General features: G+C 41.6%; 1 protein-coding gene across 5 annotated transcripts in view; it reads left to right on the top strand.

Moving 5' to 3' along the window:
* Window positions 1-412: 412 nt before the first annotated feature.
* The window catches only part of PDE1C (phosphodiesterase 1C), a 329,257-nt gene continuing 310,021 nt past the window's right edge, over window positions 413-19,648 (top strand). For 2 of the 5 annotated variants that reach the window (XM_074988154.1, XM_074988156.1), the window contains exon 1: window positions 637-1,038. In XM_074988154.1, the coding sequence (XP_074844255.1) occupies window positions 938-1,038 (101 nt within the window). In that variant the 5' untranslated portion in view covers window positions 637-937. The other 3 variants (XR_012644546.1, XM_074988157.1, XM_074988155.1) reach the window with 2 other exon arrangements.

Consider the following 19,648-nt stretch of genomic DNA (forward strand, 5'->3'; position numbering starts at 1 on the left):
GAGGGACTTCCCTTTTCCTCTGGTTTTGGTGCTTGGTCATTGGCTTTATTTATTTATTTTAAATTAATTTTGCCCAGAGTGAAGCCTTGCTGGGTGTTCTTACCGTTGCTCATTCAGGAAAGCCTACAAACTGCACTCAGGCACATGACTGTTCCTCAGAAGTGAGTTGTGCGGTTTACTTTCTTTAATTTTCATTCCTTTTTCATTACTGCCAACCTTTCTCCAGCTGATTGTTCTCTCACTCTGCATGTGTGTGCGCACATGTGTCTGAGAGAGAGAGTGAGAGAGAGTGAGAAACATTGCCTGGGCTATGCTGACAGACGACTTTTTTCTCAGTTGTCAGTTTTCTTGTCTGTCAGCAGAGCTGCTGGTAAGTGGAAGAAAACAAGGGAGTAGATGAGACTGAAATGAAAGAGAAGGAGAGGAGGGAGGACCAGCACTGGAGGGAATGAGGGCTGCCTTTCAGAGTGCTGTGAAGTGAGGACTGACAGGGTCCAGTGAATGAAGAAGCAGAGAATCGGGAACTGTACAACTGCCAATATTCCCCAGTCTTTCATCAGACAGCTCAATTGTCAGCAAGGGCTCCCCCGCCCCTCCTCGATAAAGACTGTTCAGCTGGTATTACTGATTGTATCCTTGGCTTATTGTAAAAAATCTGTGGTGGTTTTCAATCTGGAGATCAGCCTCTAATCCCCTCCATCAGACTCAGGACCATGGCATGTTGCCACAGCTATCCTCAGTGTACACCTGGAGTCCTTGCTGTCTACACATACTTCCCCTAATCAAAGGGAGAGGTTGTGTGTGTGTGCTTGGGAGAGAGAGTGTTTGTAAAAATGTTTGCCGCTCCTGGTCAGTGTTAAAGGTGGAGCGTGTGTATGTGTGGGGGGTGATATTCATACTCTCTGAGCTTTAACCAAAGTGATAACAACCTGCAGCTATGGAATCACCAACTAAAGAAATTGAAGAATTTGAGAGCAACTCTCTGAAATATCTACAGCCGGAACAAATTGAGAAAATCTGGCTTCGACTGCGAGGACTGTAAGTAATATTTCTCCTTATCCTTCTTCCGTCTGTCTATTTCCTTCCATTGTTGTAAAATAATTATTGTAATACGTTATTGTTCATTTTATAAACCTTTAAAAAAAAACCCAGAGTTTCCACACTTGCGCTCTGTAAATACAGTGACTTGCACTTATCACAAAAAAACAGTTTGCTTCCTTAAATGTGGTGAACCTGTTTGCTACAGAACTAACGTTTCTCAGTGAGGGAAGAAGCATTGCAATCCAGGAGTCACCAGGATATTAATTTTGCATGCTGTAGTGGCATAGCTTCAGTATACACACAGTGACGCTTAATTCAAAGCCTAGGCATTTTTAAGATTGTTGATAAACATAGCTACGTGCAGCACACATTGAATGAGATTAAGAAGACCTTCTTTCTTCTCTTTGTACAAGTCCCAGTATTCAAGTGGTTACTATGAACAAATGGGAGAACAGGCACAATTTGAAAACGTTCCTATAGCAAATGCAATGGCTGAAAATCCTTGTTCTTTTATTAATATTAATGTACATGTGTCAGATTATGTTTATTAATTTAAACATCTGTGTTAAGCACAGCTTTGCCAGATAGAGATGAACTAATGTCTCCTCACAGAAAAAGGTATATTCACCAAACAAAGGTACTATGAGGGATATGAGAAGTAAAAGTAAGCAGTCCAAAGTGGTTATATAGACAGGACCTTTCATCTTCTTTGTATGTATTAAAGTGCATACTATTTACTTGCTCCTCTGTTTCTGATGATGCCTAAAAAAGTTACTATGATAAGTGGCATCTGTCAAGATGTTCAGAATTGGTTTTCTTTTCACCCTCACATGATGGAATTATACAATTTCTTTCCTCTGAGAAGGCTAAGGGCAACATATAGGAAATAGGCTAACAACCAAAAACTTGAGTCCAAGTTAAACTTGAGTTGTTTTTTTGCCAATATTTGTATGAGCAATGATGTCATATTTTATAAATAGCATCCAATACTTCTGTAAGAGTTTTAACGGTGTAAAAGTCATACATGAATATGTATTTTTGTCAAGACTTCACTCCAGAAAGCCTGTTTTATGAAGAAGTTTAATCAAATGAGATGACAGCTGTCTCATAACCATTCCAAATAGAACAGCTATGCAGAACCAAACCTCTCATTTTCAAGTGTCTGCACCATGTTGTATAATTACTAATCCATGAATGTATGTCTAAATGTAATATAGCTATATTCTGATTCAGACTATACAGACTGTTCAGATCTCCCTAAATCTTTCATAGCATTGTTGTTTAATGGCAGTGTGACAGACAGATTCTAATCTCATTTTATACCTTTGCAAACTTAGTACCTGTATCAACTTCAAAGAAGTTATCCCAGATGTACAATAGTCAAAATCAGGCTGTACTCTCCTCGTGTCGGCATAAGTAATATACACTGTGAGTCCACTGATAACTACTTTTTACCTTGTGAATGTCACCATAACCCTTCCTGTAGAAAACAATGTATTGTAAGGTAGCCTTCCTTAATTTCCTGTAACATACCTTAGTACAGGACATTACATTAGAGTTTTCCAATTGTGTGGGTCTGAGTAAAACTTCAGACATGTTTGCATTTCAGTTTGTTATGTTTGAGAGTTTAGTGCTTAAAAAAAAAAAATTGGCTGCAAGCTGGGATTTGGCGCACACTATTTCCATATCAGAAGTGTTCTTGGTTTTCCATATGTGTGTGTATTTTCCAAAGCAAAGATGTGGCTACTTAATATATTTGACAACTATACAAGAGCCTTCATTTGAAGAGATCGAATAGCACTTTATAAACCATACACTGTCATAAATGTAGGAATCCATTCATTCACTTCTGGAATGCGGACAGCTTTATAATGCTGCAGCTTTTACTACTGCTTGAAACTGGCATAGAAATTTTAGCATGGCAGAGTGTAATTACCCGCATTGGGAATCTGATCATGACACTTGTATGAAAATGGCCATGATCACAGGTGGTAAGGGTTTGGTTTTACATTTCATTCTCATTGGAAAGACAGCACCTGCAGAAACACATTTCCCCTACACCATATGGAGTCTTTACTCAGTAGTGAGTCAGTGTGCAGACCAGCATACTGAATCACCACCTAGATTTCCCTGAGAGGTCTGGCTAAACATTAACCATATCTGAGCATGCTCCGCCTTGACAAGATCAAAGCCCAGAGTGGCAAAGGGATGGCACACTGTATCTTAAATTAATTGTTTTAGACCACTGTATCTCACAATATTATCTGCTTAAATGACTTAAGGGGCGAATCCTGAACCTGTTAAGGGTCCCTGTGGGCTGCATTCAGTGCAGTTCTACTGTGCAAGATGTTCAGGTTTTGTGAGAGTAGTGCACTGGGTGCGTATTGCCTAGGAGGTGTGGAGAACTTTGAAGCTGTATTTAGGGGGAAAGTTAGGAGGGTTTGAGACTAGGGGGCGAAATATTTGGTCTTCTGCCCTATGAGCAGAGGGCAAGTAATAGGTAATCAGCATGTTGAACTACCCCTGGTAGGGTGAGAGAAGTTTCCTTGTCCTTATCCCAAAGTATTTGCCAAGTGTTTGTCTCAGCTGCTAGGCCATGGCATGAGAATTTGGTCCATGTATACTCTAAATCCCTTTACCATTAACATTTAAAAATGGAAATATGCAGTAACACATCTCTGAATGTTATTTAATTGGTATGTGGATATTCTAATGGTTTCTCATAGCAAATTTCTGTCATGTGAAGGAATGTTGAGTCAGTAGAGCCATAATGCTCAGTCAGCTAGAAGACTGGCAAAATTACCTCACTGAGGCAATAAATTGTATCTAGCAAATTGTTAATGTACCTCTGTTTAGAGATCTGCATTGTGAACAATGACTGTTTATAACTTACCTAACTACCTGTTAATTTGGTGGATTTATCCATGCTGGAATATAATCCTATGTGTTGGTTTCTTAATACATATGTTAATGGATCTGGCAATAAGATATTACCTGTGATGAGGTGCTGTGAGAGCTGTGAGAAATTCACTTTTTGTCTTGCTAGATTTTCACACCTGAGAAGTTTGCCCTTTAATCTTGTTTTCCACTTTCAAAATGTCAATTCCCAGATCTCAAATTTTCCCCTCTAAAAGCCTGCATCAGCAAAATTGTTACCGTGTTTCTGATGTGGCAACAATCATCACTTGAAAATGGACTGAGCTTCACAAAAGAAAAAGCAAGTGTTCCAGTCAAGTGTTTTTTCGCAGAAGTAGACCCATTTTTGAGTCCCTGACATAATGAAGGAAGGTGAGCTGAAGTGTGAACGGCTTGGGATTTCTTTATGAATACGACTTGCAGTACAGTTCCATACATCCCAAGATCCACATGTAGAGATTACCCATCGCATGTCTGTTCTCCTTCCTCCATGGAGAAGCAAGTCAGCTGCCACTGTAGCAGCATCTTTGTAGTTCCTGGGCCTACAGAGAGCTCTTCACAGGTCTGGAGATCTATGCTTGGAAAAGCAGGTGGAGCTTAAGGGAATGTTCATTTTTTGAAGCTATGGGTGGCTGATGAGGGGAACATAGTGGGCCTCTGGTATACACGGAGCCCTAAAAAGGAGCCTTCAGGCAATGGCATCTTTTTTATGGCAGAACAGTCCATAGAAACTTCAGGTTCCTGCCCGTGCTGCTCTGTATTGATCTGCATCCCTTTGTGCTCTGACTACAATAAAGCAATGAACGTGCCTTGTTTGTGCACTGCTCCTCTGTGCTAGTTGTGGGCTGCCTGCCATCATTTCCAACTGATATAACTTGGGTGAGGCCATTAGGCCTTTGGTGAATTGCCAGCTGCAAACCTCAGTTGGGCATACCATGTAGTTTATCCTTGACATCTGAACCTCATTGATCTGATGAAGTATTTACTTGGCTGTATGTTAGTATATCATGAGGACAGGGAATAGGTCAGTGCAATAGAGTAGGTCAGGCACAGAGTTCTCAGCTCTGAATTTCGGGACTTTTGTACCATAAAACCAGAAGCCTAGCATTATTTCCATGCAGTTTTATTCCATCATATATGTGTACTCACACTACACCATTCTCAACATCCACAGGTAGTTAAATAGTAAGCAAGCTGTTTTGCCTTTGCAATGGCACCCACATGCAGCTGGCATATATTCAACACTTGTCTTGTAGAGCATCCAGTTAATACATGAGTTCTCTCTGGTTCCTCTGGCATTTGGCACCAGAGCTGTTTGTTTGTTTCCTTGTAAGTGGTCCACTTCGAACAACTGCTGTTCTTTCTGAGCATGTTTGACAAGTTTAAAAGACTGCAGGAAGCTATGTTTATGATGAAAGTACTGAGTGTGCGTTCAGGGCTCCTAACAGCTGCTTGTAACAGAAATGGGAGGTTTGAACTTGCCTCTTTGCAGTACATGCCTAATCTACCAGACTCTTCTTCATTCAAATCTGACATGCCCAGCAAGGGGCTCTGACATCTTTTACAGATGAATTGCTTTGAAGTCAATACAATTGGGAATCTGTAATTAACTCCATCGTCTATGCTCTTCTGTGGCCAGTAGCTAACAATAATAGGCTTGGTAAATACAGACTTGTGCTTCTCACAAAGGATGTCCATCAAGAGTAAATTGGGCTTATAGAGGACAATGGACATGACAAAATTGAAAACCTGATTTTGATTTTACACCTGCAAGCTTTCTGTGGGTGTGAATAATTGTGGGTGCATTTTTAAACTTAGACATCTAATTAGTGGACTGTGCACTCAGATCTAATAATCAGATCTATAATTGCTCTACAGGCTGGCTGCAATTACTTATGTGAAGAAAATGAGGAGTGGAGTTGAGGCCTTTTTAAAAATTGGACTTGAGTGCCTGTTTCTTATAGTGTTTTGATGGTGCATATCATCAGCTGGTATAAATCCAGAAGAGCTCCATTAGATTTAGAACATCTGTGCTGATTTATACCAGCAGTGGATGTAGCCTGAAGAATTTTTCAGCAGTGGCTTTTGCTGTATTTGTGCAACCAATCAATAAAACCTTTATTTCTAGGTAACATAATTTTATCAACATCAACAATATTTGCCTCTCAGCATTGCAGAGGAGTTGGGGGGAAATGGACATTAATCTTCTTCTCCACAGCCAGAATTACAATGAGAAACTGATAGATTCATAAGTCTGTAACTCCATGCACAATACTCATACTGTTAAAGAAGAAATTATAGAGTAGCTGGCCCTGAATTAGGATTCAAATGGGATGCTCTAGCTTCACTTCCTCTCATTTCTTTGATCCTAGCTGTATAACCTAATTTTGAATCTGAAATTAGGATACGAAGGGAAAAAAATAAAAATGCATCATACAAATGTTGGTTATTCTTTAATAATTAACCAGTGGCACTTAGGATACTAGGAGAGGACTTCCTTCACCTTACTCTAGGAAGCACCTTGAGTACAGCCAATAGAGAGGCTGTCTTATTGCCTATATTTATTCAGGGTCTAATTTGGCTTTCATTGAAGTAAATGGGGACACTGACTTCAGTCAGAGAACATTGCATGAGTCAGAGGGCAAGTTGGCAAGTAAGTAGCACCATTCTGTGTATCTAGTTTTTTTCTTATGTATACAGACAGCTATGTGTTTTATAGTATTTTTAGTTTTTCACATTTAAAAGTGCCACATATAGAGTAGTTGCTCTTACTGACAGTATTCTGGCTTCCCTTGTTTTCATTTACACAGTCCAAATAAGCTGGAAAACAGAGAGCTCCCTTTAATTCCTTAAATGTTCCTACACAGTGGGCTTTATCCCCAGATATTTTAGCTGGTAGCAGATTGAGGAGGTTAAAAGGCCCATCAGAAAGTACCACTTTGTTAGCAAATGTTTAAATTAGTCAGATTTGCAAGTGGAAAATGTGAATATGCTAATTCCTTTCCGGAGACGATAGAAGCATTCCTGCTGTCTTGGGTCTTGGTTTCAGTCTTCCTAAACCTCCTGATGGTCTGGGTTTAAATTAAAGCCCTGTTCACCTTGAGAGCAGAACTCTGAGAACTCCACACATATTTAAATACCAGTGCTCTAGTATGGCTTCCCTAATTAATATGGACAGGGATGGTCTGTCTGTAAATCTTGTCATGAAACCGTACTATTGTCTTCTGATACCTGTTCCAGATTTCCTTTCTATCCCAGTTTCCCATTGAACATAGGAATTTGGGGTACACAAGAAACAGAGGACTGAACTCTTGGGATTGTTTGATTACTTGTGATTCTTCAAAAGAAAAAAAAAGTCCTCTTTGGTTAGTGAATAAATGTGACACATTTGTCAGAAACAGCTGTATTGAGACATGATTTGGGGGTCTCATCACACGGAGCCTGATCTTCCTTGAGCTCTTTGTGTGAATAAGGACAAATCACCTGAGTGGACTGGGCACTCAGATATAATAATCAGATCTATAATTGCTCTGCAGGCTGGCTGCAATTACTTGTGTGAAGAAAATGAGGTCTGGTGTTGAGACTTTTTTCAAAACTGGAGTTGGGTGGCACAATCCTGTTGGTGGAGTGGACAGGGCCCAAAAAATTATCACCTGGCCACAGCACATAATGTGAGAGGTCTACTTCCTGTTTTCTGGAACGTTCTGCCTCTGCAGGAAAAGAGGAAGTGAGAGGCTCTCAGAGCAGTTTTCTCTGATGAATGGAAGAAAGGGAAAGAGTGGAAAATGTTTTAATGTATAAGTAAAAGCACAGCAGCTTTGGGAGAAGTTAATTAAAAAGAAAAGTGTTTGGAGGCATAGTAGTTCAGTCGAATGTGATAAATTTTGCCTCAGTCCTTCAGTCAGTTTTATTCCCTTCTGTGTCTTTTATATGAATCTTAAATCAATAAATGACTCCTGTCAGTAACAAGAAGAGTGGAAGACTGTTTCACACTGAAATGTTGACTAAGAAACATCAGAGCTTTTCCCACTATCATCAAAAAAGATTCCTGGTAGTGCTGAAAATTAATTGTATTTACACTCTAACAAGTAATTGTTTATTTGCTTAGTTTAAAAACAAACCAACAAAAAAGCGTACGACGGAGTATGAGAAAGAAGCCCTTTTTGCAAACACTGAACTGAATGCTTTTTAAATATCAGTGCTGTACTGCATATCAGTGTTCTAAAGATCACAATCTTGCACAGAAAACAGGGAGATGAAAAAGGTATTTTGGGAAGATGAATTTAAACCCCTGGCTCAAGGGGATATAGAGCATCTCTTTATGGAATGCTCTTTAAAAAAATAACCCAACACAACTGTGCAGAGATGGAAGTCTGCACATACCGGCTGTGGTTACACTAGCAAGTTTTCTCATCAAAACCCTAGTTTTTGTCAACAAAACTTGTGGAGCATGCACACACAAAATGGGAGTTGTCGACAGTATCTGGACAAAACACAGCACTTTTGCCAGCAGCATTCTGCCTCAAAGCTTTGAGGCATAACATTGCTGTTGACAGATTCTGTTGACAGAAAAGCTGTGTAAATGCCCCCACAGTGCCTCTCTTGACAGACAGGGACTCCTCAATGATGGCCAGCCCTGTCTGCTGTGCTTCTGGGTGCATGTTTTGTCAAGAGAGCACCATTGAAAGAGCTGAGCCCTCTTCTGATTTGCTTTTGTGTGTGGTCGCATTCTGTCAACAGAAGTTTTGTGAGGAAATCTGCTCTAACAGTGACTTCTGTTAACAGGGTGCTGTAGTGTGACCGTAGCCACCGAGAACAATGAAATAAAAGAAAGGGGGAAATGAAGAAGTGGGTGAGGGAAGAGCACTGAAAAATCCAGTGTTTTTGTATTAGTTTTAAAGGCAATGAGGCCAGCTCATCCTCTAATCTGCCAGCTTTTGGTGGATTCAAGCACTGTATTAAAACCAACTTAGCCTTTAAAAGGATTTTAAAGGTTTTTCTTCTTTCTGAAATTCATATTGATTATTCCTAGTCAGTTTTCCTTGCCCTGTCAAAAATTTACACCAATCCTTATTTGTGTAACACCACTTCGGCATGGTGTCTGGGGTTGGTGAACAGAGACCCCAACTCCTCACATGAGGACTTGCCTGGTAAAACACTAATATGACTGCACAAATGTGAATTTCCATCAAAATGCTGGGGATTTAGGTAAATCAAAGAGATACTTCAGAGGGGTTGGGATTCACAAGGCTGTTCCTAATCTCACGAAGCATTGCTATAAATATCAGAAGGAGTAACTTCATTGAAGTCTGTGTAGTTAATAGGGGTAAAATTGGTATGAGTCTCAGCCTTTGGAGAGAGAAGGTGTGTATGTGTCCGTGCAAAATCTATTTTCAAGTAACATAGAGCTTGTGGAAGGCCATATAGTCTTAGGGAAGAAAAAAGCCTGACCAGTGGCAATAGAACATTTTTCTCATGATACCCTGAAAATGTGCCTCAACTCTGAAAGAATCATCCTGGGGTTACTGAAAGCAATTCTTTATGTCCCCTCTACTCCTGGTATCAGCAGATGCTTGCCCATTAGTCTTTTGCATTCATGAGAGAAAAATGTATGCATGAAAAGCAGATTCATTTGGAATGTATTCTTGTTTTTAAGCAAAATTAAAATAGTGAAAGACAGGTGAAATCCTGGCTTTGCCAATGTCATTGGCTAAACTCCCTTGCATTTCACTGGGGCTAGAGTTCACCTAGATTGCAGAAAAGTGAAGTTATGGCTCTCAGAGATGACAGAACAGCACAAGTTGCTTGTTATAACCTTTTTAACTTGCTCCTGGCAGAGGTCAATCTCTCGAATTCAGTCATTGGCCCAGATAAGGGGCAGTTAGCTGGTGTACCTCCTTGGAGTGGGGGAGCTCTTCCCAAGCAGCCCAGTGCACCCTACTTCTTCTCCACTCCTTTTCTGTGGGATGAGGCATGGTCCTGGGTGGGCAGAGAAGTCCCTGTGTAATCATGAGTGTGGTGACTGGTATATGGGAGGCGGGGAAGAGGATGTTTGCACCCTGTCACTAGTGGACCCATGTTAGACCTTGTTATGATCCCTTTCAGAGAGAGACGCAGAGCAAAGAATAGGGTTATTAAGGCAAGTACAGTGACCTAGAATGTGCACAGTGCCACTTTTTCCTATCTTGCTGTGTCATTGAGTCACTATTAATATGACACCACGAATGTATTGTTGTGGCATCACATCAATAGTAAAGTGCCAACTACTACTACTACGCTCATGGGGCCAGACACTATATCTGAATAAAACTCCCATTAGAGTCAGAGAACCACCTGGCATGTATCCAAGGCCTCTGCTTGGCACAAAATCTGGACTTGAATTTGAATGTGGGCTTTAGACGCAGCTCTGGTTTGCAGGGGACCTCACCAGAGCAGGAAGAACATGCCTTGGAGAGTAGCAGGAAGGGAATAAGCAGAAGAGGAGCAGCATAAACTCTTCCACATGGCTGACCAATTGAGATAGGTGGTGTGAGACAGGCTCAGATCCTATCTCCTGCCTCACCTTCTCTGGGGGGTCCTTTCCCCTAGTGTTCCCTAACAGGTAACCATCCAGGTTTCCTGGTGAAAATACATAGCAGTTCATGCAGGTCCTATATCCACAGGAGAACAAATGAGGCAGCCTTTCCCTTACACACGAACCCACACTCTGGCTGAACGCAGTGTGGCCCAGAGAACTCTGGTGTCTTGAGTTGGTTTGAAAAGTGAAAGGAGGCTAATTTGGGGGAGAGGGTCTCTGGAGACCAGATACAACAGAGCAGATAGTTTCTCACAAGTTGATGAGGGTGAGACAGAAAATCATTGTAAAACAAGCAATATAGAAGTATAGCAACATTGCTTGTTTTTCCCTTATGTAAGGCTGACAGACCTGGGTTGCCAGCCCCAGGGATAGAACCTGTGAGCATAGGATCTAAAGCCCTGCACTCTACCACATAAGCTAAAAGTGTGCTGCCTCTCAGCTGAGGCTGTAGAACAGAGGCTTCACTCACCCCGGCTGAGGTCTCAGTGCCTCTGGGTACTACACTTATGACCCCATCTAAATGTTTCCCAGGTATGTTTAATCATATGATACTTTATGAGGCACACAGTATATTTACACACACACGGTAGGATTTCCAAAAGTGCTCGAGAGATGTAGGAGCACAAGTCTCAGCTGAGTGCTGTTGAATTTGAATCCTCCCTTGAAGGCCATGGCACAACAGCAAAACTAAAGACTCGAGTAAGGATATGTCTATACTAGACATAGAAGTCAACCACAGATACACAATTTTAGCTACTCCAATTGTGTCAGTAAAATCAATTTATCTGCGGTTGACTTCAGTGTCTGTCTACAGGTGGAAAGGTTGACGAAAGCATTTCCCCCTTCAACCTTCCTTATTCTTTGCCTCTCGCAAGGAGCACGGGTCAACTTTGGCCCCTGAAGGCATAATTTTGTGCATGTGCGAAATCAAAACCCAGACTGACCTTGAGGGGGTTGATCTTCCACAGTTCCATAGATGTAGCCTAACTGTCATAGCCCTAGCACCTAATACAGGAAAAGGGCAACACTATGGCTATGTCTACACATGAATGCTACATCGAAATACTCTATTTCGATGAGTAACATCTACACGTCCTCCAGGGCTGGCAACGTCGACGTTCAACTTCGACGTTGGGCAGCACCACATCGAAATAGGCGCTGCGAGGGAACGTCTACACGCCAAAGTAGCACATATCGAAATAAGGGTGCCGGGAACAACTGCAGACAGGGTCACAGGGCAGATTCAACAGCAAGCCGCTCCCTTAAAGGGCCCCTCCCAGACACAGTTGCACTAAACAACACAAGATCCACAGAGCCAACAACTGGTTGCAGACCCTGTGCATGCAGCATGGATCCCCAGCTGCCGCAGCAGCAGCCAGAAGCCCTGGGCTAAGAGCTGCTGCCCACGGTGACCATAGAGCCCCGCAGGGGCTGGAGAGATAGCGTCTCTCAACCCCTCAGCTGATGGCCACCACGGCGGACCCCGCTATTTCGATGTTGCGAGACGTGGATCGTCTACACGTGCCCTACTTCGACGTTCAACTTCGAAGTAGGGCGCTATTCCCATCCCCTCATGGGGTTAGCGACTTCGACATGTCGCCACCTAACGTTGATTTCAACTTCGAAATAGCGCCCAGCACGTGTAGCCATGACGGGCGCTATTTCGAAGTTGGTGCCGCTACTTTGAAGTAGCGTGCACGTGTAGACGCGGCCTATCTGAAGTATCGGAGGGGTAGCCGTGTTAGTCTGGATCTGTAACAGCAACAAAGGGTCCTGTGGCACCTTATAGACTAACAGAAAAGTTTTGAGCATGAGCTTTCGTGAGCACAGACTCACTTCATCAGATGCTGGTCTTGGAAATCTATCTTGGAACGCTATCTCAGTAATTCTTTTTCTATCTTAAGTTTTTAAAGCCCCTATCACTGTGGCACCTAGTAGATCCTGGCAAAACATTTCTTGGATGGAACTTCATTTTTCACCAAACAATGCCAATTTGAGTTCACTGAAGCATTTTGGGAGCTCATGTTGAAGTTGCCAAATTATTTCAGTCCAAAACACCAAGACAAACTCCTCAAATTCTGAAAAAGTTCAATTTGTGGATTGTGTTTTTTAGCCTTCAGTTAATCAGAAAATTCAAATAAAATTTATTTGTATTTACCCAAATGATTCCCCTTCTGAATTTCTCATTTCAGTGATTGAACCAAAAATGAGGTGTTTTCAGAGCTCAGATCTGTAAGAGGTTGTAAAACAATTAGTGGTAGCACTTAACATGCCTGAAATGGCAGTATTCTCACTGTTCTCAGCATGCTTGTTGGAAGGCTTTTTTTTCCCCCCTGTACTCATTCGTCTTTTTTCGTTCCTTCTACATCACTCTCCCTAATCTCACAACCTTTGTAAATAGTGGTGAGTTCTCCACGCATGGATAACAGTGTATGAAAAGCCATATTGAGCTGGAAATATGCAGTGCAGGGGCATGGAGATGGGGAGTGCAGCTTTTACCTGGTTTCCTTAATTTTGCCCTTTCTCCTACTCACTGGAACTTTTACTGTTCTCTTCCAGGACAGTCATCCCTCCACCTCTAATGAGAAGAGGGCAGAATTTAGCCTATTTTTCTGTGGGGAAAAGAAAGAAAATACAATTGTTTTAATGCTTTAAATGGTGAAGACACGTTGACAGATAGTATCTATGCTCCTGGTTTTAAGTGTGTGTAATTAGTGAGGTCAGACACATTAGTGACGCTTCAGGAGCTGCTTTTCTTCTGCAAGGGTCCACTGCTGAGTGTCTGAAAGGTCCAGTCTTCCGCCTCATGTTTGTGTCCAGTCTGACGTTCTTCTACATACATAATGTGGTCATGATCATAAAACGAGAGCGAACACCATGTTTGAGAAATATGCCTATAGATCTGTTCACGAGCAGGATATTTAATATTTAGTTTGTTAATTAGAAGCTCCGCAAGGGCAGCACCAGGCAGCTGCTCACTACACAAACTAAGGCCACTGAAAGTGTTGGATAATGTATTTGTAGCTCTTAGTAAACTCCCTGAGCAAGGGGTTTGGAGAAGTTAGCCTTGTTTTGGAAAGGGAACACTGCATCTTTGTACAGCCGTTTTTTCACCTTAGCTTTAGGCATGTTGAACAGTAATCCGACTGTTTCAGCTTGTATACCAGAGTCAGGGGAGGGGCTGGCACAAAGATGAGATTTAAAATTCTGCGTCATACCAGCTGTCTAGTAGCAGCAGACAGTGGGGGTGGTGATGATGGGGGAACAATAACAAGCAACAGTCTGATAGATTTCCTAGAGCTTAGGGCAAGATGCAGATTTGTTTCGTGACTTTGCACACAGTGCTGGACTGGGTGGATGTAATTCCAATCCATGTTTCCTGTCGTGCTTTTAATCCGGGTTATGAATGATGACTCTTTCTCTGCCAACATCTTGCATTTTGTAACTAATCGCCAAGCCACCCCGACTGAAACAAAACTGGACAGCTTCCTGTTTGCCTCCATGGGATTTTCAAAGTGCTCATGTCACATAGTGGCTTTGATTGAGAAATATAACCCATACACTTTCATTTAATTCAAACATGTTAACATTGTAGCCCTGATGGTTGGAACGAGATTCATGACTTGTTTTTTTTGAACATATACAATACATGCATGTTGTCATTGTTTCACAAAGATTCTTTTTCATCTTCTTTTCAGGAAGACCATTTCCTCTTACACTGCTTGTTGATAGGATACGTTTTTTTTTATAACTGTTCTTTTAGTAGGAAAGTAAACAGGATACAACAAAACAAATGAACAGGAAAGATTATGTATATGGTCCTGTTATTTAAAACCTTGTAATAGCAAGGAATAAACCTCTGTCTAGTGGAGATCCGTGTTGCCATGTGAACACAATGTGCAACACGTTTATCAGGATGTACACAGAATGCTGGGAAATGTAACCTCCACCCCTGAGCTTATTCTACAGAAAAGTTTCACAGATTGTTTCAATACGAGAGGTTGCAGTCTATGTGTGATAGGGTGCCACCCATCCTGTATTTTGAGGGTCATCTCTTGTTTGGTGCCAGATGTTCCACAAGGGTATTCAATAGCCAGCTTCTAACAGGCATTTAATCAGATTAAAGTATGTTTTCAGACAGGAATCATGCAAAGGATCCAACACTTTGGTAAAATGATATCCCCCCTCCCAGTCCAAAATGAATAAAACATATAGGGGATTATTCCTTATTTTTAAAGTTCTGTTCCATACTTTTCATATTTTTGGCCTTTATTTCCGCAAAATGTAGGTTCTTTTCAGTGTGTGTATATGTGTAGAAACACGATACCTTTATTTCATCCTTTTTTCTCCAGTAAGGGAAGAGAATATTTGCCTTAGTACACCAACATATGTAAAGATCAATAGCCTATGTTATTTTAAAGGGACACATCCTAATGAAATAAATCCCTTTATGTAGGTTTTACTTTATTCTTTTCCAGATAAATCCACATTATATTCAATGCTTGTGTATGGACTGTGTGAAAATTATAAGTGAAATCAAAATTAGAACTTCAGGATTTGGTTCATTCAGGGAACTGTAGTTATAACATAATGTTAAGCATAGCCCAAAGCAGGCAGAGTTCTTAAAGTTCTAATGTGCACAAAATCTGGGCCATGGTGTCAGAAGTTAAGTATAACTGCCCAGGGATGGGCTCAAAGCTGGGAACTGTGGAGCTAAGTGTATGAGCCTCTGCAGTTTGAGTTAATATCCATCTGACACTCCTCTAAGGCTGCAGAGGAGACTCATTCTTTCACTGCATGAGTGGTTTAGGCACCAGTATATGTGACAGTGAACCACACCCGTTAGGTGTGTGGATTACAGAAGCACCCATAGCTTCAACTGTTGTCTCCTTGGATTTATAGACACTCAGTTCTTTTTTTTTTTTAAATAAAAGCAAGTCCATTTTATATTCACTAAAAACTTGTCTGCTTTTTCTTTTGGCCTTATGAATAGTTCAGTAACAACAATAACGTAACCCTCAATTTGCTCCTTAAACATAGCTGTGTTTCTAGGGCTTTCCTGCTAGGGTTACCAACTGTCTTGTCACACATTCCCCAAGCCCCTTTCCTCAGCTCCTGCCCTGCCCATTTCCTGAGGCCCCTGCCACTTTGTGAGACTATGCCCCACTCAGTTACCCCTCTCTTCATCTCTTGCTCTCCACTTGTACTGACTGACTTTCACTGGGCTGGAACTGAGGAGTTTGGAATGTGGGAGGGGCTCTGGGCTGAGCCTGGGGTGAGGTGCAGGCTCTGGGAGGGAGTTAGGATGCAGGAGTGGTACCAGTGCTGTGGCAGGGGGTTGGGGGTGTAAGGTTCTGGCTCTAGATGGGCTGTTCTTATCTCTGGTAGCTCCTGATCACGGGAGCAGTGGAGGTGAGCCAGACTTCCTGCCTGTCCTGAACCCTGCAGATACCATGTGCCTGTACCTGCTGGCCCTGCAGTCTCCATTTTCTGCTCCTCCCTGTGCACTGACTCTGTAGCTGTCATTGGCTGGGAACTCTGGCTAATGGGAGCTCTGGGGGCAGGGTCTGCAGGCATGGGAAGCACATGGAGATCCCTTGGTTCCCCATGCCATCCCTGGGGGCCTTAGGGACATGCCAGGTGTTTCTGGGAGCAGCATGTGGCCAGAGCAGGCAGGGATTCTGCCTTTTCTTCACTGTGCTGCTGGACTTTTAGCAGCATAAAATCTCCCTATTTGGAAAGAGAGGCTGCTGAACTCTATTTTATATTCAAATTTGACACATTAACACGTGGTTTGAACCAGGATGACAATTTTCTAGCTCATTAAAGGGGCTCTTTTACATACTTTGCTTTATCTAATTCTTGACTCCCCCACTCCTTCCCCTGATTACTATTTTTGGTTGTTTGTGCCTTAAATATTGAGTCTGCTCTGGTATGGCTATCGTCTGAAGAAGTGGGTCTGTCCGACGAAAGCTCATCACCTAATAAATTATTTTGTTAGTCTTTAAAGTGCTACTGGACTGCTTTTTTGTTTTCATACTGTATAGACTAGCACAGCTATTTCTTTGTTACTACACACAGGATATGTTTTAGATACAGATTATGACAACAGTGAATTCATAGAAATGGGTGAGTTGGGCCTGATATGAAGTAAACAGGATGAAGTGTAATAAAGACAAATGCAAAGTGCTCCACTTAGGAAGGAACAATCAGTTTCACACATAGGCCCTGTCTACACTTGCCAAAAACTTCGAAATGGCCATTCAAACGGCCATTTCGAAGTTTACTAATGAAGCGCTGAAATATATATTCAGCACCTCATTAGCATGTGGGCGGCTGCGGCACTTCGAACTTGACGCGGCTCGTCACCGCGTGGCACGCCCAGACGGGGCTCCTTTTCGAAAGGACCCCGCCTACTTCGAAGTCCCCTTATTCCTATGAGCAGATGGGAATAAGAGGACTTTGAAGTAGGCGGGGTCCTTTTGAAAAGGAGCCCTGTCGGGACGAGCTGCACGGCAGTGAGCCACGTCAATTTCGAAGTGCCGCGGCTGCCCGCATGCTAATGAGGCGCTGAATATGTATTTCGGCGCTTCATTAGTAAACTTTGAAATGGCCATTTGCATGGCTATTTCGAAGCTTTTGGCTAGTGTAGACACGGCCATACAGAATAGGAAGTGACTGTCAATGAAGGACTATGTGAGGTTCATGCAAACTGGTAACATGCCAGTCACAACACTTGCCTGGCGTAGGTACAGATGGCATATACTTATAGGTACACACTGGAAATATGTTTCTAGAATATATTTGGTGAGCAGTACATAGGCAAATTAACAGTTGTTCACCTGCTGAACTGTGGCTTCAGTGTAAACTGAGCAAGGTGAGAGCATAAACAATGGAAGCACATCATTTACACAGATGATAGTCATCAAACTAGCAAGTGGCAGGGGGAACTTCCACTTCATGATCATGATGGGGGATGGGAAACTTTCCTGGCTGTCAAAATATACAGTGGAAACTGGAAATGATAAGCAGAAACAGAACGTCTTTCTGGTATCTGTCACATGAGGAAGAGAAGGGGCTAGAAATCTCAAAATCTGAGAAAGGGGAATTTTTCACCCAAGTGTGTTGAAATATCTAGGAACAGACTGTATGTGAGAAACCTGATCAGACTAAAATTGTAACTTTCTGAAGTGAAGTTTCAGTCACTGGAAAGCAAATCTTTTTCACCCTTACTTAAAATCACTTGAACTCATATTCTTTATTCTTGTTTAATTACAAAGCCATCTCAATGCTGCTACATTAAAGTGTAGGTCTTCAGCTTTTGTAACAGGCTCTTGTGTGCTTTGTCTGTTTGGAGACAGCCTATTTAAACTTCTGTGAATGTCTCTATGGAAAAGGGTTGGGTTCTGCAGAAAGATAACTTGGGAGTTGGGCTCCAGCGTTATTCCCTGCAAGGCATATTTGAACTGACAATGTCCTGAAGAGTTTGCGGGCAAGAAGGACAGACTGGTGTGCTTTGTGTACGGACATGTAGGATAGCAGTAGCAAAACTCACTTTTGTTGGTACAGTAATACAGCAACTCATAGTGCTCCATGATCTGGCAAGACCTCACATGGATGAAAGTAGCTTGTTCTTGGAAAATCTGATGACCTCAGTGAATTGTAAAATGGGTTTAGTGTCCTTCAGAGGTATTAAGTTGAAACTTGAATGCTGGAAACCAAATTATAGTCCTGGTTACAGAGTGACCACATTGCCCTATGGAAAATATGGAACACTGGCCAATGGGGATGGTGGGCTGCTGTTCCCTAACATCATTAATTCTAGTGTGAAGATACTTGAATTGATATGCAATTGGTTCAGCATATTGAAGTGATTGGAAGAGGAGATTTTTTTTTCTTTAATCATATTTTTGTAAGTATACATCCATGCATTATGTCAAGAGATAGGCCAATGTGAAGTTAAAAAAATATATCACTCCCCTGAACTTTTTTTTAAATAATAATCTATTTTTTTATCCACCTTGCAGTTTTCTCTTGAGATTTCCTTCTGGTTTTACTACTTCTGATCAATATGTAGTGATCGTTTACTAGTGAAAATGTGTACTACTCTGATACTGTCCCATCTTCACTTTTAGGGCTACGGCTACCTCTAGCATATGTGTTAGCTCCCTTAATTTAATTGGAATTACACCTGGACTTTATTTGGCCCACCAGTCTTCCTCCTTCTTCCTCTTTTCCCTCATGTTTTCAGTATTCAGGACATTTGATAGTAAAGATTGGTATATTCCTTACAGCTGGGTGGATAACTGATTATTTGATTTGTTGTTGTTCTGAATTTTAAAAAAAAAATCAGGTTTGGGTTGAACCAAATCTTTTTCTCCATCCAGGAATTGTTGGTGAATGGAGTCTGATTTACATCAAAATAACATTTTGTTGGGTCTGTAACACTTGAGTTTTTGGGCATTTTGAAGGGGCTATATTTATAAGAGAAGAGGCTTCTTATACTTTTATTAGGCCATAGTTAGGGTACTCACCCAGAATGTTGGCAACTTGGCTTTAATTCCCTTTGTTTGCCTGATAAGGAGCAGGGATTTGAACTTTTCTCCCCTCTCCTGAAGAGTGCCCAAACCATTGGGCTCTGGATATTCTGCAGTCTCTCTTAAGCTCTTCTGTTGATGCTGTTCCACTTTGAATTTTTTGGTGAATAAGCTCTGTTCAAAAATTGTAATCCAGCTCCAGTTTACAATACATGTAAGTAACTATGTCATTGGACATAGAGGGAGTTGGTGATGTCTCTGACACTCAACCATCTGTTTTGCCAGACATAAATTGCTCTCACAGTTTCAGCTCGTTAAAATATTAAACCTATTTATAACAGCCTTATCATACGGCCTATTGTAACACTAGAAACCCAATTCTTGCAGTGCAGAAAAGTGTCAGATCCAACCAAGTTTTTCCTATTACAGGGTGGAATTTATAATATAGCACCTCCTCTTTATCTCTCACTGTTACAGAATGATCTGTTCTGATGAGCCTAGAGAGAGAGGCAAAGATCTGAGACCTGCCTGATCTGAGACCATGATGGGACTCTAATATAAAGACATTGTTGGGTGC

This window comes from Carettochelys insculpta, chromosome 2 (genome assembly GCF_033958435.1).
Source record: "Carettochelys insculpta isolate YL-2023 chromosome 2, ASM3395843v1, whole genome shotgun sequence".
Taxonomy (NCBI): Eukaryota; Metazoa; Chordata; order Testudines; family Carettochelyidae; genus Carettochelys; species Carettochelys insculpta.